The sequence below is a fragment of the Ammodytes marinus genome (assembly GCF_949987685.1).
Source record: "Ammodytes marinus genome assembly, chromosome: 16".
In the NCBI taxonomy this organism is placed as follows: Eukaryota; Metazoa; Chordata; class Actinopteri; order Uranoscopiformes; family Ammodytidae; genus Ammodytes; species Ammodytes marinus.
In genome coordinates this window covers 6,268,027-6,284,304 of record NC_137220.1, presented here as the reverse complement: position 1 = coordinate 6,284,304, position 16,278 = coordinate 6,268,027, and the positions used below count along the sequence as shown (strand labels likewise).

Here is a 16,278-nt window from a genome sequence, read left to right as displayed (position 1 = left end):
TCGTCAGCCCTTTTCTTTTCCCATTTTTTGGACTTGATTTTGGGACTTTGACTTTCTCGTTCTGTCGTTCTCGGTGTGAAATCTGTTCCCTGCTCATTTGTTGTGTGAATCCACCGTGGATAGCAGCAGCAGCAGTTGTGTCTCCGTCCCTCATTGACTTCAACCCCTCCATCCTTCCTTAGTTCCATCTCTCTCTCTCTCTCTCTCTCTCTCTGTCTCTCTCTCTCTCTCGCTCTCTCTCTCTCTCTCTCTGTCACTCTCTCTCTCTCTCTTTCTGCCTCTTGCGTTTGCAGCCTCAGCTCCGGCTCCCGTCGTCCCTCCTCCGCTCCAAATGTCCTTCCCGAGGCGACAGGAGAGAAATGGGGAACGGGCTGCTAGATAGTCTGAGAACAGAAGAACAAAAAAAAGTATTACACAAGTTAGTCAATTTACACAAGGCATTTTTTTTTTACTTCTTCCTATCCCTTTTGAACATGAATTATATTTTTTTGAGTTATGTATTTGTTGCTTAGGATCCCATTTGTTTCCTTTTAATTTATTTATTTCCTTTTTTACTGTTCATTATTTTATTTTATTTTTATTTTTTTTAACATGTTCAATAAAGACTTAAACTACAAAACATTGTCTATGTGCAGAAATCTGTCTTTTGCTGTGGACTACGTGACTGATTAAGTCTTTGAAAAAACTGGTCATTATCACACATGAGTGACAACAGGAGGATTCATTTCTTCAGCAATTTTGGTACTACCGGAATGCTTTACAGCAGCAGAGGGCGCTGTTTTCTCACAGTTCAAAAGCTTAAGGTGCTGATGGTAAAAGGAGATTTATTCCTGATGAATTGTTTTGTCACTGAAACTCCACCACCAAACTGTGTGAACAGGGACTTTCTGCTATCTATTTTGATAATGGCATTAGTGTATTTTATGTGTGACACAAACTGTTGTTGCAACGTTTGGTAAAAGTGACCTCTTAATCAGCCAAATAATTTAGATAGTCCTGCCATGAAACATTTAAGGATCATCTCTTCCGACTGAACATGTAATTGTCTTCTAATCTGATAAATAGTTTGCTGTGGTCAATAATATTTGTTGTTATATCTGTTGCCATACCTGTCCATAACGGTCCTCAGGGCTCGCTCTATGTTCATGCGGTGTCCGACGCGTGTCACGCCCAAATCCAGATAGTCGTCCTTGGTGAGCGAGGGAAGATGGCTGCCGTCGATCTCGTTGTCTAGGAAACGCTCTCGATGCTCGCCAAGGTTCAGGTATCCTAGCCAGTCCGCCACGTCATACTTGGTCCAGTAGGGCAGCGGCTTGGAGGCGAAGGGCTTGGTGGGGGAGGGGGGTGGTAGATGGGGGTAACTCAGGCATGTGGGCGGAGGCAGAGTGTGTAGCGGTGGAGAGGACGTCCCAGACAGGAAGTGGGTCGGAGAGAGCGATCGAGAAAGGAGTAAGCTGTTGTTCGGAGGGGGAGGGGCTCCGGAGGGCGCGAACAAGGGAGGAGATGGCGAGAAATAAGGATCTCCAAGAGGGTTCCCCGGGGACGGCGGGGTGATCGAACCTCGGAGGTCGTAGAGGGCGCTGTATAGGGGCGTGGTGGGCAGGAGAGGGAGGGACGAGGGCCGCGGAGGACCCAAATGGGGCCTCTCTGCCGGGGATATGAGTGGGCTGGGGGCCCGCCTACGCTGGAACATGTGTGAGTCCGCTTTACGGGATTCGCGACTGGGGATGAATTGGAATTCCAGGGCTTTGGTTCGGTAGACAGGTCTGTGTTTGGGAGAGGTGGGGTAAGGGGAATAGCCTGAAGGGGACAGCGGGGAATGGGACCGTGGAGGTTGAGGTTGAGGAGGGGGTGCTGTAGGCTGGGGAGACGGGGATCGTCGACCCCAGTTTGGGTACTGGGCCGTGGGGGTCGGGGAGGGGGATAACGAGGGCTGAGATAACGAGATCGGAGAAGGTGACAGGGATCTAGCCGAGGGCGGGCTCAGAGCCGGGGCCGATTCTTCTGAGAATCTGTGAATGGAGAAGCAAGGGACATTGTTTCAGAGAAAATCACGATAGACGAAAAACATGTACAGACATTAAAGGTGCAGTGTGTGATGAATGTGTAGTTTTGGCGTCAACTAGTGGTTAAGTTATAGATTGCAATGCTCCCTTGCTAACCTCTCCAGTTCAGAGAAGTTACAGAAGCTACGGTGGCCTTCAAGGACAAGAAGCAATTACTTAAGATGGCATCATCCTCCACTGCCTGAAGTCTTTCCACAATATCAAGTGATGATGTATTTAGTTATTTATTCTATAGTACTTCTTCTTCGTCTTTCAACAGGTGCATTTCCGATGGACACTCACTATAAATAGATGTATGGCTGTTAAGTTTATCCGTTCTGTGTTACTTTTTGGCATACATGGCGATGTAACATTGCATTACATTTCCACCAAGAGTTTTTTGAAAAGCGCCCATTCCCCTTTCAAACTGTAAATCATTGTCTAGCCATTTGTAGAACCTGTGGATTTTTAAGTATTTTGAATTGTCAATATCCTTGAAAGTATATAATTAGTGAGTTATGTTTCAGGTTTAATAAGCTACTCTCTCCGTCCTTGCTGTCACAACATGCTGTAAATTCAAGCAGGTGTCAAAGTTTTATGTTCTCCCTGACAGGAGAAAAGAGTGATGAAGTGGCGCTATTACCTGTTTCTGCTTCTGTGAGAAAAACATGTAAAAAGCCAGAGAAATAAAACAGGTTTTTACACAGTTATGACAACACTTATAAGTAAGGAAGAGTACAAGGGCAACGGTAGAGTAAAACATTTACGGGAATACGTTTTTTTTCTCATTATGCTCTTCAAGAATAAAGTCGAAAATGTCGAGAAAGAAACTGAAATGTCCAGGATAAACTTGACAGTTCAGACTGCTGTGAAGTTGTAGAGAAATTGACTGATTTGAACTTATGGTATCACTAACTCAAAGGCAAAACATTCTTAAAACACAAGTGATGCATCTTTGCTATCATCATGAGGCAGACAATGGGCTACAACCTAATGTCTACAGAAACCAGACATCCTCTAAGCTCCACTCACATTGCTCTTTATGTGCAGAGGGCCGTGATACCAGAGCACAGCGAACGTCAAAGGGCAACTGCCAACAGAAAAATATTCAGTACCTACATTTTGCTTATGAGTTATTGATCCATGAAGTTCGAATCTGCTAAGATCTTTTCCACTTAACAGCAGTCTTAAACTGTTGAATCACAACATTGTATTTCATCTTTATTCACAGCATTTAGCCTTTTTTCTCAAAGTGCATAATAAAAAAAATAAAATAAAAAAAAATCTCCCATTGCCCTGATACTCTTCTGTACACAAGACATAGATATATAGTACACAGAAAGTTTTCCACACAAGGTTTGAACGTCAATCATGGGGGGTAAAGAACTCACAGATGGCACACTGGTCACACAGGTCAAACATGAATAGAATTACCATACCGTGCATCAACAACAACAACAACAACAACAACAAAATGCGGTCCATGCTATGACACTGGTTTCACATGATGTGCACCTACCTGTGTCTGCCCAGTTGTCTCTGGCTGCCCCAGCTCTCCCGGCCTCGTTGCTGCAGCTTACTGTTCAGTTCGTTGATGATGTGTGGCTTCATACTGGACGCTGGCGGGTAGATCCTCTTCCCTTCTAAAAGAGCCTGTCCCCCGTCACCGCTCATCTGCCCCTCCCCCCAGAGAGGCTTCATCTCGGGCGTGCGCGGCCGGTCAAAGTACGGAGAAATTGGACGTCCCAAATTCTGCGACCCGTACCCGTCCCGCCCACTTTCGTCTTCCGTTGCCCCTTCCTCTGCGTCCTCCTCTTCCTGCTCGTTCCGTCGTCTATGCGAGTGGTAGGACGGCGGCGCGGTGCTGGTCTGTCTGTGCGGAGAACTAGTGCGACTTCCTTCTCTGAACCGGTTGGCTTTCGGGTAGGTTGAGGCCGCCGCTGTGGCATTCTGCATCTCAAAAGTCTGTCCGTCCAGGTAGCTCATGTAAGACTCCAGAAAATCTCCTCCCCTTTCCGATTCCCCTGTCCCCTGACCTCCCCCACCCATGCGTCCACTAGCGCCCCCTCCCCCCCTCTCCCCTCGGTCCAACCGGGCTCCACTTAGAGCAAGGATGCTGTCCAGGTGGTGATCGCTACTGCTCCGACTATCCAGCTCTTCGATCCCAGAATCCACTACCGTCTCCAGAGACTCTCCTTTCTTGGTGGCGGGCGAAATGCGTTGGTGGTGGTGTTCCCCCGCCCTGCGAGCGGCGGCGGAGGATGAGGCTGTCGTGTGCATGCCGTGTGTCCGCTCGTGGTAGAGCTGAGTGGAGGTGCATGTTGTTGCGGTGGTGGCAGCAGCGGTGGTCGTAGCGGCACAGCTAGCGGTCGTGGCGTGCGAGGCAGTGCCCCTAAGGAGTGCAGCAGAGGTGGCAGCAGCTGTGGAGGTGGAGGTTTGGGGGCCACTGCGGTAAGCCGGGGGAGGGGCGACTGTGTGTGGGGGAGGCGTGGGTGAGGAGGCTCGCCCGGGATTGTGTGAGCTGTTGTAAAGGTGATGCGGATGGGACATGGAGAAGGGTCTGTGGTGGTAGGACCCGTGAGTAGGCGGCGGCGAGACCGACGGGTGTCCCGCGGTTGAGCTGGGCTGCAGAGTAGAGGGAGACGACGGGGGTGGAGGGTTAGGAGACGTTTGGGACGGGGAGTGACCGGACTGGGTCAGGTTTGCTACCTCGCTGTCATAAGACGTTAAACTGGAGGCCGTAGAGTCACCTGCTTGGGGCGAGGGCAGGGGCGTGTGAGCAGGAAACCCACTTATAAATAAATCTTTTGGGGGTGGGGGAGGTGGTGGTGGGGGAGGGGGCGGAGGAGGGGGTGGGACCTGCTGTTGTTGTTGACGGGACGCTAGGCTGTTGCCCAGAATCCCGTGTTGAGAATACCTCGTCAACGTTCCCCCCGAACCCCTGTCAAAGCTGTTAGAGAACTCTAACGGAGGTGGGAGGGGGTCTCCGTAGACAAACTCATCGTCCGCGTCCACCGAGGGGGCCGGGGGTGGGAGAACCATCATGCCCGTCCCAGTGCCAGTAGTGTTTGTTGTCGGCTGAGTACCGTTGGCTGGGGGAGAGGGAGGGGTGAGGGACAAGATATAGGCATCGGCTTGACTTTCCATCCTGAGAAAAGTGGGCCTCCGAGGCTGCTGAGTCTGGCCTGCTTGCTGAGCTGCGCTATCAGCCGCGGCCTGCTCCGCCCGCCTCATGTAACCCTCTCTCTCTTTGTCCCTGTCCCGTTCTCTCGACCTCTCCCGCTCCCTCTCTTTGTACGTGGGCTGGTAGGACTGTGGCTGGTAGTGGTGCGTGTGGACCGTTTTGTCCTCTGAGAAGCGTACCCGTAGCCCCTCGCGAGACCCTCCTCCCTCCCTCTCCCTCTCTCCTGCTCCATCCTCGCTCCAGACATTCCCGATTCCGCCCCTAAGGATTCTGGGTGAAGGCGGGCGACCGACAGTGGGCGTGGTCGCAGCCAAAGAAGACGACGTGACCAAGTAGGAAGAGCTGGAGGTCTGGGCCATGGACGATATGGGCTGAGAGTTGGAAGTAGAAGAAGAAAACGCCACGCTGGACATCTGGCGGGTGAAGTGGTGATCGGCTCCCCTCCGCATCCTGCTGTCGTCCCTCAGAGCGCGTTCTCTTGCCGCTAGCGCAAGGCCTAGCGGCGACGTGGGGTCGAGAGCCTTTCCCGTTAGCGGGTGAATGAAGGTGGTGGTAGCCGAGGGGGCCTGCTGCCTTCCCACTGCTGTGTACAAGTCCGTAGGCACAGATTTAGGCTGATAATCCAGCGCAGCTGAGGAGTACTCGGGTAGGCCAAAAGCTGGAGGCATACTGCGGGTGTGATGGATAAAAGAGTCCCCAGAAAACATGCCCTCGTCGATAGACTTTGACGGACGAAGCCTCGCACTTTCAGCCTGTGCGCTAAGCTGTTGCGCCCTTGTCATACCTCCCATTCCGTCGCTCACGCCCCCGAGAGGCACATCCTCCTCTGCCGACATAAATAAAGAGTTTCCCTTTCTACGGGCTTCGTGAAACCGTTCCCTATCTCGGCGAGCGGCGCCAACAATGGCCGCCCCAAACTGGCTGGTGAAGTCCAGTTCTGCCTGGGCTCGCATGGACGGAGGCGGTGGTGCGGGCATGTTAGGCGGCGCCGGGAGCTGTGGAGCGGGAGTGGAAGGAGGGGGACCGTGGGGTGTTTTGGGGTCGTCTGCCTCCCCTGATGCAGGAGCGTCTGCCTCCACACTACTGCCCTGGCTGCTGCGGCCACTGCTGCTGGTCGACGGGGCTTTGACGATGATGGTGGGGATAGGGATGGAGCTTTTCTCCAGCGAGCCCTTGCCCCCCAGTGTACCCTGGGCCGCTCGCAGGTCCTCTACCTTGGATTGCTTCACCAGGGGGCCCTTACCTCGGCGGGCCCCTCCTTTGGGACCGCCAGCTACCCCGCGGTCTGCTCGCTGGGGTTGACTCTGGGTGGTCTGTTGTTGCTGGGGCATTACAGTGGCAATGCTGGATGGAGGGACGGCGGTGCTGTAGCCTCTCCGGAGACCCGCTGCTTTGCCCCCTCCACCAGCCCCCATGCCAGCTCCAACAGGCTCCCCAGGGTAGGCAACCTTTCGCGAGGCAGTCCTGCTTTGAGCCGCCGCCGCGTGGGCAGCTGCGTGTGCATACGTGGTTGCGTGGTCCATGGGTCCACCGGTGCCGGGACCACCAGCCCTCTCCCTGCCCCCATGGGTGAAGTGCACTGATTGGGGGAAGGGCTGGTAGTGAGCGGACGTGGCTGAGGACTGGGACGCGGAGACAGAGGGCTGTTGGGACGTCTTAGTTCTCCAACCGAGCGGTGGTGCAGAGGAGAATGGAGGCTCTGGTGGCGCCGTGGTGGGGGGAGGGGGGATCTCGTCTGGGCCGGGCACTGACAGACTGCGGGCAAACTTCACGGCTGGAGGATGAAGGGACTGCTTCTCGTCCTCAGCCGTCCCTGCAGTACAGCGTTCACAAATAGAGGAAAAATATTGGGAAGAAAATGGATTAACAGATTGTACAGGAGGTAGAAGAGGTAGAGTAAGAGAGGTAAAGAGGAAAGGGTTTTGGGTGAAAAATGGCGCTTTTCCATTATATGGTACCGGCTTTACTCTATTCTACTTTTTTTGCCGATTAGTACCTGGTACCTACATTTTTGGAATCTTGATGAAGTATGTACAAAAAGGTGAGTAAAAGGTACTTTTACAGTGGAAAATTACAAACAGTGAGTAGAGTATAGTAGAGTAGAGCCAAGCCGATACCATGTAATGGAAAAGCACCATAAGAGTGGAGAAGAAATGGAGCCAGAGAAAAGGAAAGCTGAGTGTAATCTGTGAGAGTGTCTGTCTAAATCTGCCTTCCCATCTACCTGTCTGTGGGTCTGTCCTCAGTTCTTATGTCTGTTAGTAGGTAAGTCAGTTAGTGCTACACTGGTGCATCAAAAACATTTTTTTTTTAAATGTAATTCAAAAAGTTAAACTTTTATGTTTTCTAGATTCTACACATAAAGTGAAACATGTAACTGCCATTGTCATCTTTCACTTTATGTGTAAAAACTTTTCCGTCATATTCATATTTTTTGAGATGCACCAGTATATTACACGAATAGGTAGCAACTGGGTAGCGTCACAAAATAGCATTTGTTTTGTAAGTCACCAGAGAGCAAATTAGTATTTGAGGGACAGAGTTAGAAAAGCCTTAGTAAGCAACACACCAGAAAAATAAGCATTTAGAATAAAACAAGGAGATTAGTGGCATTTCAAAATCAATTGCCTTGTGTAAATTGACAATAAAGAAAAGAAAACAGGTTTAATTACTGTTTACAACAAATAGTAGTAGGGTGAGTATAGGACAAAAACATAAAACATATGCTAACAGTACAGTTTTGACATAGAATCAGCTACTACATACAGTATACAGATACAAAGGGCCGCACACTTTGGGCCACAGACGAGACATAGTGGACCACAGACTTGGTCGAGAGGACAGACAGACAGTTGGGTGGAGGGGCAGACAGGATAAACAGACAGCCTCACCGATGGATTTCTGCCGCAGCATACCGTGGTGAGGCGCGTGCCCTGAGGTGAACTGGCCACGGTCATAGCCAAGGCCCGGCCCAGATGACATCATACCCATCCCAGACTGGTCCCCAAAGCTCTGCTGAAATGTTCAAAATGAAAAAGTGAATTTTGAAAGTTTATACTGAATAGGTTTTGGATACAGCCTATTTTCATTTTATATACCTATATATAAAAAAACGATGTAAAGTTTTTAGAAATGCATTTTCGGCATGTTTTTAAGAACAAAATGCATCATAAATCAGACAATTTACAACATACGTATGAACAAATCCTTCTCTAATAACCTTCAGAATAGTGCTAAGAAGGATTGTTCATGATAATGCTTTAGTAGTTGAGAATGTTCACCTCATTGCCGTAGAAACTTCGACCCCTGTCTCGTTTGGGTCCCTGTCCCCGTTGCCCCGGCGCTTCATTGGTGCTGATTGTCTGTTGAGCTGCCGCAAGAATTTCATCTAGTTTATCTGAGAGTGAGAAAAAAGGGAGAGAGAGACACAGAGAGATAGAGGTAGAGAGAGAGAGAGAGAGAGAGAGAAAGAGAAAGAGAGAGAGAAAGAGAAAGAGAGAGAGAGAAAGAGAGACATACGGCAATAAAACAGAAAAATGGACAGCAACAGAATGACGGAAACAATCACTGCGTTCCAACACCCTTACTTTCTGTTATTTAGTATGTTAGAAAAAAGATTAACGTTGTCCCAATTTTATATTTAGTATGCTTAAAAATACCCAGATGCCCTACTACATCCGGTTGAGATTTTCAGTGCATATAATATAGCATATAATATAGTATAATCAGCATGCTATTTGGCGATTCTGACCCCAATGCAGTGCACACCGGAAGTCACGTCACGTCGACCAGCGTTGAGACAGATATATAACCAAGAGGCAAGATCAAAGTGCAATGTTATGATGAAATAAATAAGTTAAAGTACTTTATATTCCAATTGTAGCATACTGCATGCTAACTAGATTCTTCTTATGATCAGTTGTAGTATTTAAAATAGTAAAAAAAGAAAGAGTATGCGATTTGGAACGTAGCCATAGTGCGGAAATTGACACACTCGATGAAGGTGGGTGAGAAAGATAGGCACAGATTTAGTGAACATCCATTGACAGACATTTAAGCGTCCTTACTCAAAGCCATCTGATAGACTGTCCTCTTCTTCTCTGTAACTTGTGAAGATTCGAATTCTGTAAAAGAAAAAAAAGAAAAAGAAACTCCATATAAGCGCGAGAACAGTCACTGAGGTGGTGGTGAGAGCCAAGTCATTTCTGTGGCCTGACAATATTACACAATGCCTGAAGCGAGGGAGAGAGAGAGAGAGAGAGAGAGAGAGAGAGAGAGAGAGAGAATGTGTACCGGAGCGTATACCTGATTTTTTTTTCCAAGGGGTAGCAGCTGGAAGGAGGACAAAAGGAGACTTAAGTTTTGGCAGGAGGAAAGTGAAAGTGTGATAGCGTTTGTTACAATGCATACTAATCATACCCCCCCCCCCCCCCCATCTCCCCAACCCCACCCCCCAAGCCTGACAAACTGAGTCACCCTTCGCCAGACGTTTGCACTGTCCATGGTAAAAGAACGTACATTCAGTTACGCCCACACTTTAGGACAGATGTATAGTGTGTACACTTATGTTACAGTAAATGTTATCTGCTGCACACAGGCACAATTTGCTGCTACTCTCTCCGACACACTTTGAAAACACACACACACACACACACATCATCCGTAAAAGTAATAATGGCCGACAATCACTTTCTCAGATTTTTTATGGACCCTAACAAAAGCAGTTAATGTAGTAAGTTGCCGATAACAATAACATTTCTGAACCAATAGCTTAATAGCTTTTTGCCCATAATGTGTTAAGTAAGATTCATATATATCTATACAATATCACTTTTCCATGACACTTACTCCTTACTATTGCCTAACCTGGAACAGCAATGTTATAAATTATTATGGGCAAAAATGTATTTCTTAATTGATTCAGAAAAGCTATTAAGTTATTTGAAAGTTACTACGTTATCCGTCGTTATTACATTATTAGTTGCCACACACACACACGCACACACACACACACACACACACACACACACACACACACACACACACACACACACACACACACACACACACACACACACAAACAAATATAGAATTAGTGTGAAGCGGATTCCCACCTCTCTCCACTGTTAAAAGGTTTGGATCCCGCCAGCATTGGAAGGAAGACAGAGGAGGCAAGGAAAATACAGAGTTAGTGGTTGAACCAGTGAATGGTAAAGAGACAGGGGAGGTGTGTGTGTGTGTGTGTGTGTGTGTGTGTGTGTGTGTGTGTGTGTGTGTGTGTGTGTGTGTGTGTGTGTGTGCATGTGCGTGTGTGTGTGTGTGTGTTATCTCTCTACTTATACTCAGACTGTTAAATTCCATAAATTGTAGTTTATTGAGCTAAATCAAACAGAAATTATAGCTTAACGTCCGATGGTTAAACCAGGCATGAAAGTGTTTTGAATTGGTCTTTTTCAAATTTTTATTTTACAACGCCACCACCACTGCAAAAAACCCTTTCATAACAGAGCCATATAATTCTGTCAAAACACATGTCGCAAAAAGAAAAACAGCAATTTGTTGACTTAAGTAAACGCACTGCAGGCTTCATTTCCATTTTAAATGTCCTTGTTATCTTGCTGCATGACTTCCAGGTGAACTGGGACACTGCACCAATCACTGAGGGGAGATAGTTGAATAGGCGTCACAGCTAAATGAATTCTTAACGCATTAGAATAAACATATGGCAGCGCCTGACATGGCTTCATCCAAGGCTGCTCCCCCTCTCACCTTTATCCAGACGGAGGCAAAGGCAAACAGGCTGAGGTGTTTGGACTGCAAATTAAGCTGCTGCATCTAAAGGGACTTGGGATCTTCATTGATAAATAATTTTTTTATATTTATTCAAACAGGCTGTTTCACGTGTGTGTGTGTGTGTGTGTGTGTGTGTGTGTGTGTGTGTGTGTGTGTGTGTGTGTGTGTGTGTGTGTGTGTGTGTGCGTGTGAGTGAGTGAGTGTGTTTCCGTGTTTGTTTCTTTATCTGTGTTAGTGAGTGAGTGAGTGAGTGAGTGAGTGAGTGAGTGAGTGTGTGTGTTCCTGGTTTTGTTTGTGCGAGCATGTGTGTGTGCTTGCGTACGTAAGTGTGTGTGACATGTGTGGAGCAGAGGGGCTGGTATAGGCTGCTACACTGAGGGGGTTAAAGCTTGTGGGACGGGCCCGGGAGCATTGGGAGGTGCAAGGGGACGTTAGAGGTAAAATCAGCAGAGCAGTGGAAGAGAAGGCTCACAGGGTGGGGGGGACGACTGTTCTGGGTGGGGTGGGGTGGGGGGGGTTACCTGTAGTGTGGGTGCTGGTAGTGACAGTGTGGAACCTCTGAAAGAACAGTGAAATGCATTGAGACCGTCATCCCCCTCATCAGCCATCTTTTTTTTTTTCTTCTTTTCCCTCTTGTTTTCCGTCACTATGTAACTACTAACTACACTATCTATACCTCGCTACCTTCTTTTTTCTTTTCTTTTTTAATAATTTATTTGGGGATATTTTTTTTAAGGAACACAAACACACAACTGAAAAAGTGAACACACAAACAAAAGACAAAATAAAATAAACAACTAACATGGCGTACTCTATATAACAGGTTTCTAAGGACATTGTTTAAATTAAAAGGTAAATGTGTGACCTGTACAGAACAAATTTGCACTCTTAAGTTTATTCTATAAACTCAGTCCATTTTTTGCTGTCATGTGTTTTTGTACTATATATTATTTTTTATTATATTTTGTTATAATTTCATATCACATCTACAATGACAATTTGATACTTTTTTTTTGCAAAGTAGTTTGAAGTAGTTTTTCGAAGTATCTTTCGTTAACCAAACCAGGTTAGCTTTGGTGTAGTTCAACTTCGTCCAGTGTAAAGTCATTGGTAGTTTGATAAGCTACAGTTTGCTTTCAAAGTAGTTTCAACACTGAAAAAAAAAAGTATTTCACCCAGTAACTTTCACTTTAAAGCGCTCTCCTTATTGGTCTACATTAGTTTGTCTGTTCTATCTAAAGTAAGTAACCTGTCTCTTCAAAAATAAAACTTTTATCCAAACCAGTTTTCTTACCCATCTCCTCCAGTTCTGAAGTCATGGATTTGGACCGTAGTGCAATGGCCGGTGTGCTCAGCCGTTTACTCTGCTGTGGGACTGTAAGAGGGGACAGACCAAGACAACAGGATTCAGTTAAAGGTTTTTAAAAAGAAAAAAATTATGTAACTACTACATAGTTATGCATTACCTACAACTTCGTTTTTTTTTTTAAATTAGCAAGCGCGCGGAGAAAGGTTCCTAGTGTGAAGGTTGTCTATTATGTCCTATCCGGGCCGGGGAGCGACTTAACCACTGGTTCGAATCCCTGTGTGTCTGTCTCTAACTGGGACATTTTTAGTTCAACACCCCAAAGAAAAAGACAAAAATGCCCCAGTGTGGCAAAGCTTGTCCCAATAGTATCATACTGCATGCTAACTAGATGATTTTTATGATCAGCTGTATAGTATGTAGAATTCTTAGTGAGTCACACTGGTGTATTTGTCTTTTGTTAGTTTTTTCCATTATTCCTGGTGGGGCCTCTTGGACCAGATCAATATTGTTAATAAGAAACTGTTCTTAATGTTTTATCTGGAAAAATAAAGGTTAAATAAAAATCTAAAGAATGGTACGCGATTTGGAATGCAGCCATACTTTTCTTCCTAGATCCCTCCTCCATGTCCGGGTTGCGTGTCACCATGACGACCTTGACCATGAGGCTGTTGCCGCCTTGTCGGATCATGTTGACGACCTGACGGTGACCAACCTTCACCACGTTCTGACCGTTCACCTTTGGGGGACAGACACACACACACACACACACAGACACACACACACACACACACACACACACACACACACACACACACACACACACACACACACACACAGGTGTTAACTTTAATATCAGGGATTTTTAATAAAATAAATAAAAGATGCATTTATGACTGTAGGTAGAGGCACATTAAAATATGAAGTCAAGTGATTACTTAACATTTGAACATTGTCTGCACCATTTCTCATGTTGCTCAGTTCATTATTATTATTTTTTCGCTGAAAAGAAGTCCAGTGTTAATACACAGCCCAGGCTCTGTAAACTAGTATGTAGTAAGCTTCGGTGGGCCTCCTCTGTTTACATTCCCTTTGTCTACTGTGGAGGGAGATCAGCCAGCCTGGACAATGTTCCTGCAGACAGCCTCCTGCTGTTCTGGGTCAGCCTGCCCCACCCACCATTATAATATGAATGTATACCTCAACCTGTCTGCCTCCCAACCTGTCTCCCCCTCCTCTTCCCCCACCCAGCTTACCTGTCTACCTGTCTCTCCCTCCTCTTCCCCCACCCAGCTTACCTGTCTCCCCCTCCTCTTCCCCCACCCAGCTTACCTGTCTACCTGTCTACCTGTCTTCTACCTGCCGCCTGTCCCTCCTACTCAGATCAACCTGACCCCTCCCATGTTTTACAATAACAATGTATGTATATTAGAAACTGTCTGCCTCTCAGCCTGTCTCTCCTCCAAACCCACGGTTAGACGCCTCCCCCCCTGGGGAGTAAATGTTCCTTAAATATGTGACGATGTAAGGAAAGGTTGTCACTCCTTGTAACATACTTACCTGTGTTGGAACTAGTGACCACTCCGCAGCGTTTCTTGCTATTGATTGAAAATAAACCTTTTGCTTCTACAAACGTATCAATTGTTGCTTTTTACCACTACACTACATACCAGTTTACTGAGCCTAGGCTGTGTATTAACACTAGATTATTACCATCAGAGTACACACAGTATGGACAGCTAGTGGATCGTGAGGAGATATTCACTGATTTGAACAACAAGCATTCTCCAGAATCACTGACTCAACCTTTAATTCCGACCCATAATGCATTGTGGTAAGTCTAACCTCATTATTTTTTTTATTTAACCAGGAAGTCTGGTTAAAAAAAAAACTCTTTTTCGAGGGAGTCTTGGCCAAAGAAGCAGCAAAAGTTACATGGATACACTCACAAAATACACTCACAACATACAAACAGAAATGAAAAGTATAAAAAACTGTTCCAACCTCTATGAGGAAGTCTCCCATCCGGAGCCCGGCTCTCCAGGCCACCCCGCCCTCGTCCACAGACTCCAGGTACTGCAGAGCGGGGAAGGCCGGGGTCGGGGTGAACTCCTCTATGGGCATCTGAGCTGAGGGAACCATGGACATGTAAGGAAAACACATTGTATTAGCATATTAGCATAGCATGGGATACAGCATGTCAGTCACACAAACCCTGAATTCCAAATCGCATACTCTTTCTTTTTACTACACTACATATACTAAAGTACAGAAGAGTTTTAGAGAGAAAAAAATCATATAAGGAATTTTTTACTTTCATTGTGTCGAGAAATGTCAAGAATAAAGACGAATACTCCAAAATGCTATTGGATGTATTGGGGCATTTATGTATTTTTCAGCCTACTACGATTGACGTGCATGTATTGGGACATCCTAAATCTCTTCCTGGCATACTAAATAGTAGGGACGTATGGGGATTGGAACGCAGGGGAAGTTACAGGATAAAACTGTATAAATGAAACAAGATTGGGAATACTGAGCACAAAAATCTTGTGGTATAACTTTGAGCTGCACAAAGACTCGCACATTTTTACCAATTCATTTCCAAAACTTTCCCATGACTTTTCCATGAAATTTTACCCGATTTCCATAACCTTATTTAGACCTGTTTTGCAATCATATGGCTTAGTAATGAAATTCTTACCACATTTCTCTTGAGCCAATGTGTTATATTTATTATTCAAAATCCATAAATTATTAAACACACTTCTCAAGCATTAATTGTGGATAAGCAAACAAACAAGATTTTAAACTACAGTCATTCAAGGGACCATCAGCATGACGTTAGACATGTGTTGGGGGAATTCTATCAACATGTTTTAAACATTAGTGAAAATGTGTTATGAACCCTGACAGAGTGTAATGTCACTTTGTTAAGAAAATCTGTCGGGACACGTTTTTTTTTCGGTTTCCTTTTTATATCAAATAGCCTACTTATACGTATTACATATATTATTATTACTTGATGTCTTGTACACCTATTTCTTCGTGGGGTCTAAATGTTTAACATTTTATACTTTTTAAAAGTGGTTCGGGACATAATTGGTCATTTCAAAAGGGTGGTGGGGTCATGTCCCAAGCGTAAATGCCACCTATGTACAGTATGATTGGGATTGTAAGGGCAGGATGTTTTATTGTGATGTTACATTTCTTACCTTTGGCGCCTCTCAGCACAAAGCCGAAACCCTCGCTGTCTTTTTTCTGCAGAAGAACCGTCTTCTCCTTGATTATATAGTCACTGGTAGAGAGGACACACACACACACACACACACACACACACACACACACACACACACACACACACAAAAGAGAGAGAGAGAGAGAGAGAGAGAGAGAGAGAGAGAGAAAGTTAGAAATGTTAAAGATAGTCCTAAATCTACTAGCCTGGATACTACCTGCAGGCTCTGAAGATGTAAACAAATCCACCTCTCTCTGAAACTGCATAGTGCACCTTTAAACCTGTTAGAAGCAGCACAGCCTCTAATGACCTGTTATCTAGTTATGAATGAAATCCAATCTAAATCAAACAGTCATTCACTCACTCATAGACTCACAGAGGTACACACAGTGCTGTGTAAACTGTGACATACTGTAAACCACATGCTGATAATCCCCCCGTGCATCACACTAGTGCCAGCCCACTCCATCTGTTCATCCCCTCTCTCATTTATCATAACCAGTCTCACAGTGAAATGAGTAATAGCCACAATACGTTTGGTGAATAGCGCAAAAACGTAACGCAAAAAAAAAAAACGGCCCTGAAATTGTTCATTTGTTTAGATGAAGAAGTTACGCACTATAGCTTTAAGAGAGCTGAAACCAAAGCAGTTGAACATTCATTGAAATTGTTGAACCACTGCATAGATTCAGTCTGTTGCAGTCAACGATCA

General features: G+C 45.9%; 1 protein-coding gene across 1 annotated transcript in view; it reads right to left on the bottom strand.

Moving 5' to 3' along the window:
- Positions 1-295: 295 nt before the first annotated feature.
- The window catches only part of shank1 (SH3 and multiple ankyrin repeat domains 1), a gene marked incomplete at both ends in the record, with an annotated part of 59,819 nt that continues 43,836 nt past the window's right edge, over positions 296-16,278 (bottom strand). Inside the window, 12 exons of the mRNA XM_080043581.1 lie at positions 296-383; positions 1,110-2,012; positions 2,689-2,700; positions 3,565-7,042; positions 8,121-8,244; positions 8,511-8,626; positions 9,297-9,353; positions 9,535-9,561; positions 12,317-12,397; positions 12,932-13,067; positions 14,333-14,457; positions 15,544-15,626. Of these exons, the coding sequence (XP_079899707.1) occupies positions 296-383; positions 1,110-2,012; positions 2,689-2,700; positions 3,565-7,042; positions 8,121-8,244; positions 8,511-8,626; positions 9,297-9,353; positions 9,535-9,561; positions 12,317-12,397; positions 12,932-13,067; positions 14,333-14,457; positions 15,544-15,626 (5,230 nt within the window). The remainder of the gene's footprint in view (positions 384-1,109; positions 2,013-2,688; positions 2,701-3,564; positions 7,043-8,120; positions 8,245-8,510; positions 8,627-9,296; positions 9,354-9,534; positions 9,562-12,316; positions 12,398-12,931; positions 13,068-14,332; positions 14,458-15,543; positions 15,627-16,278) is intronic.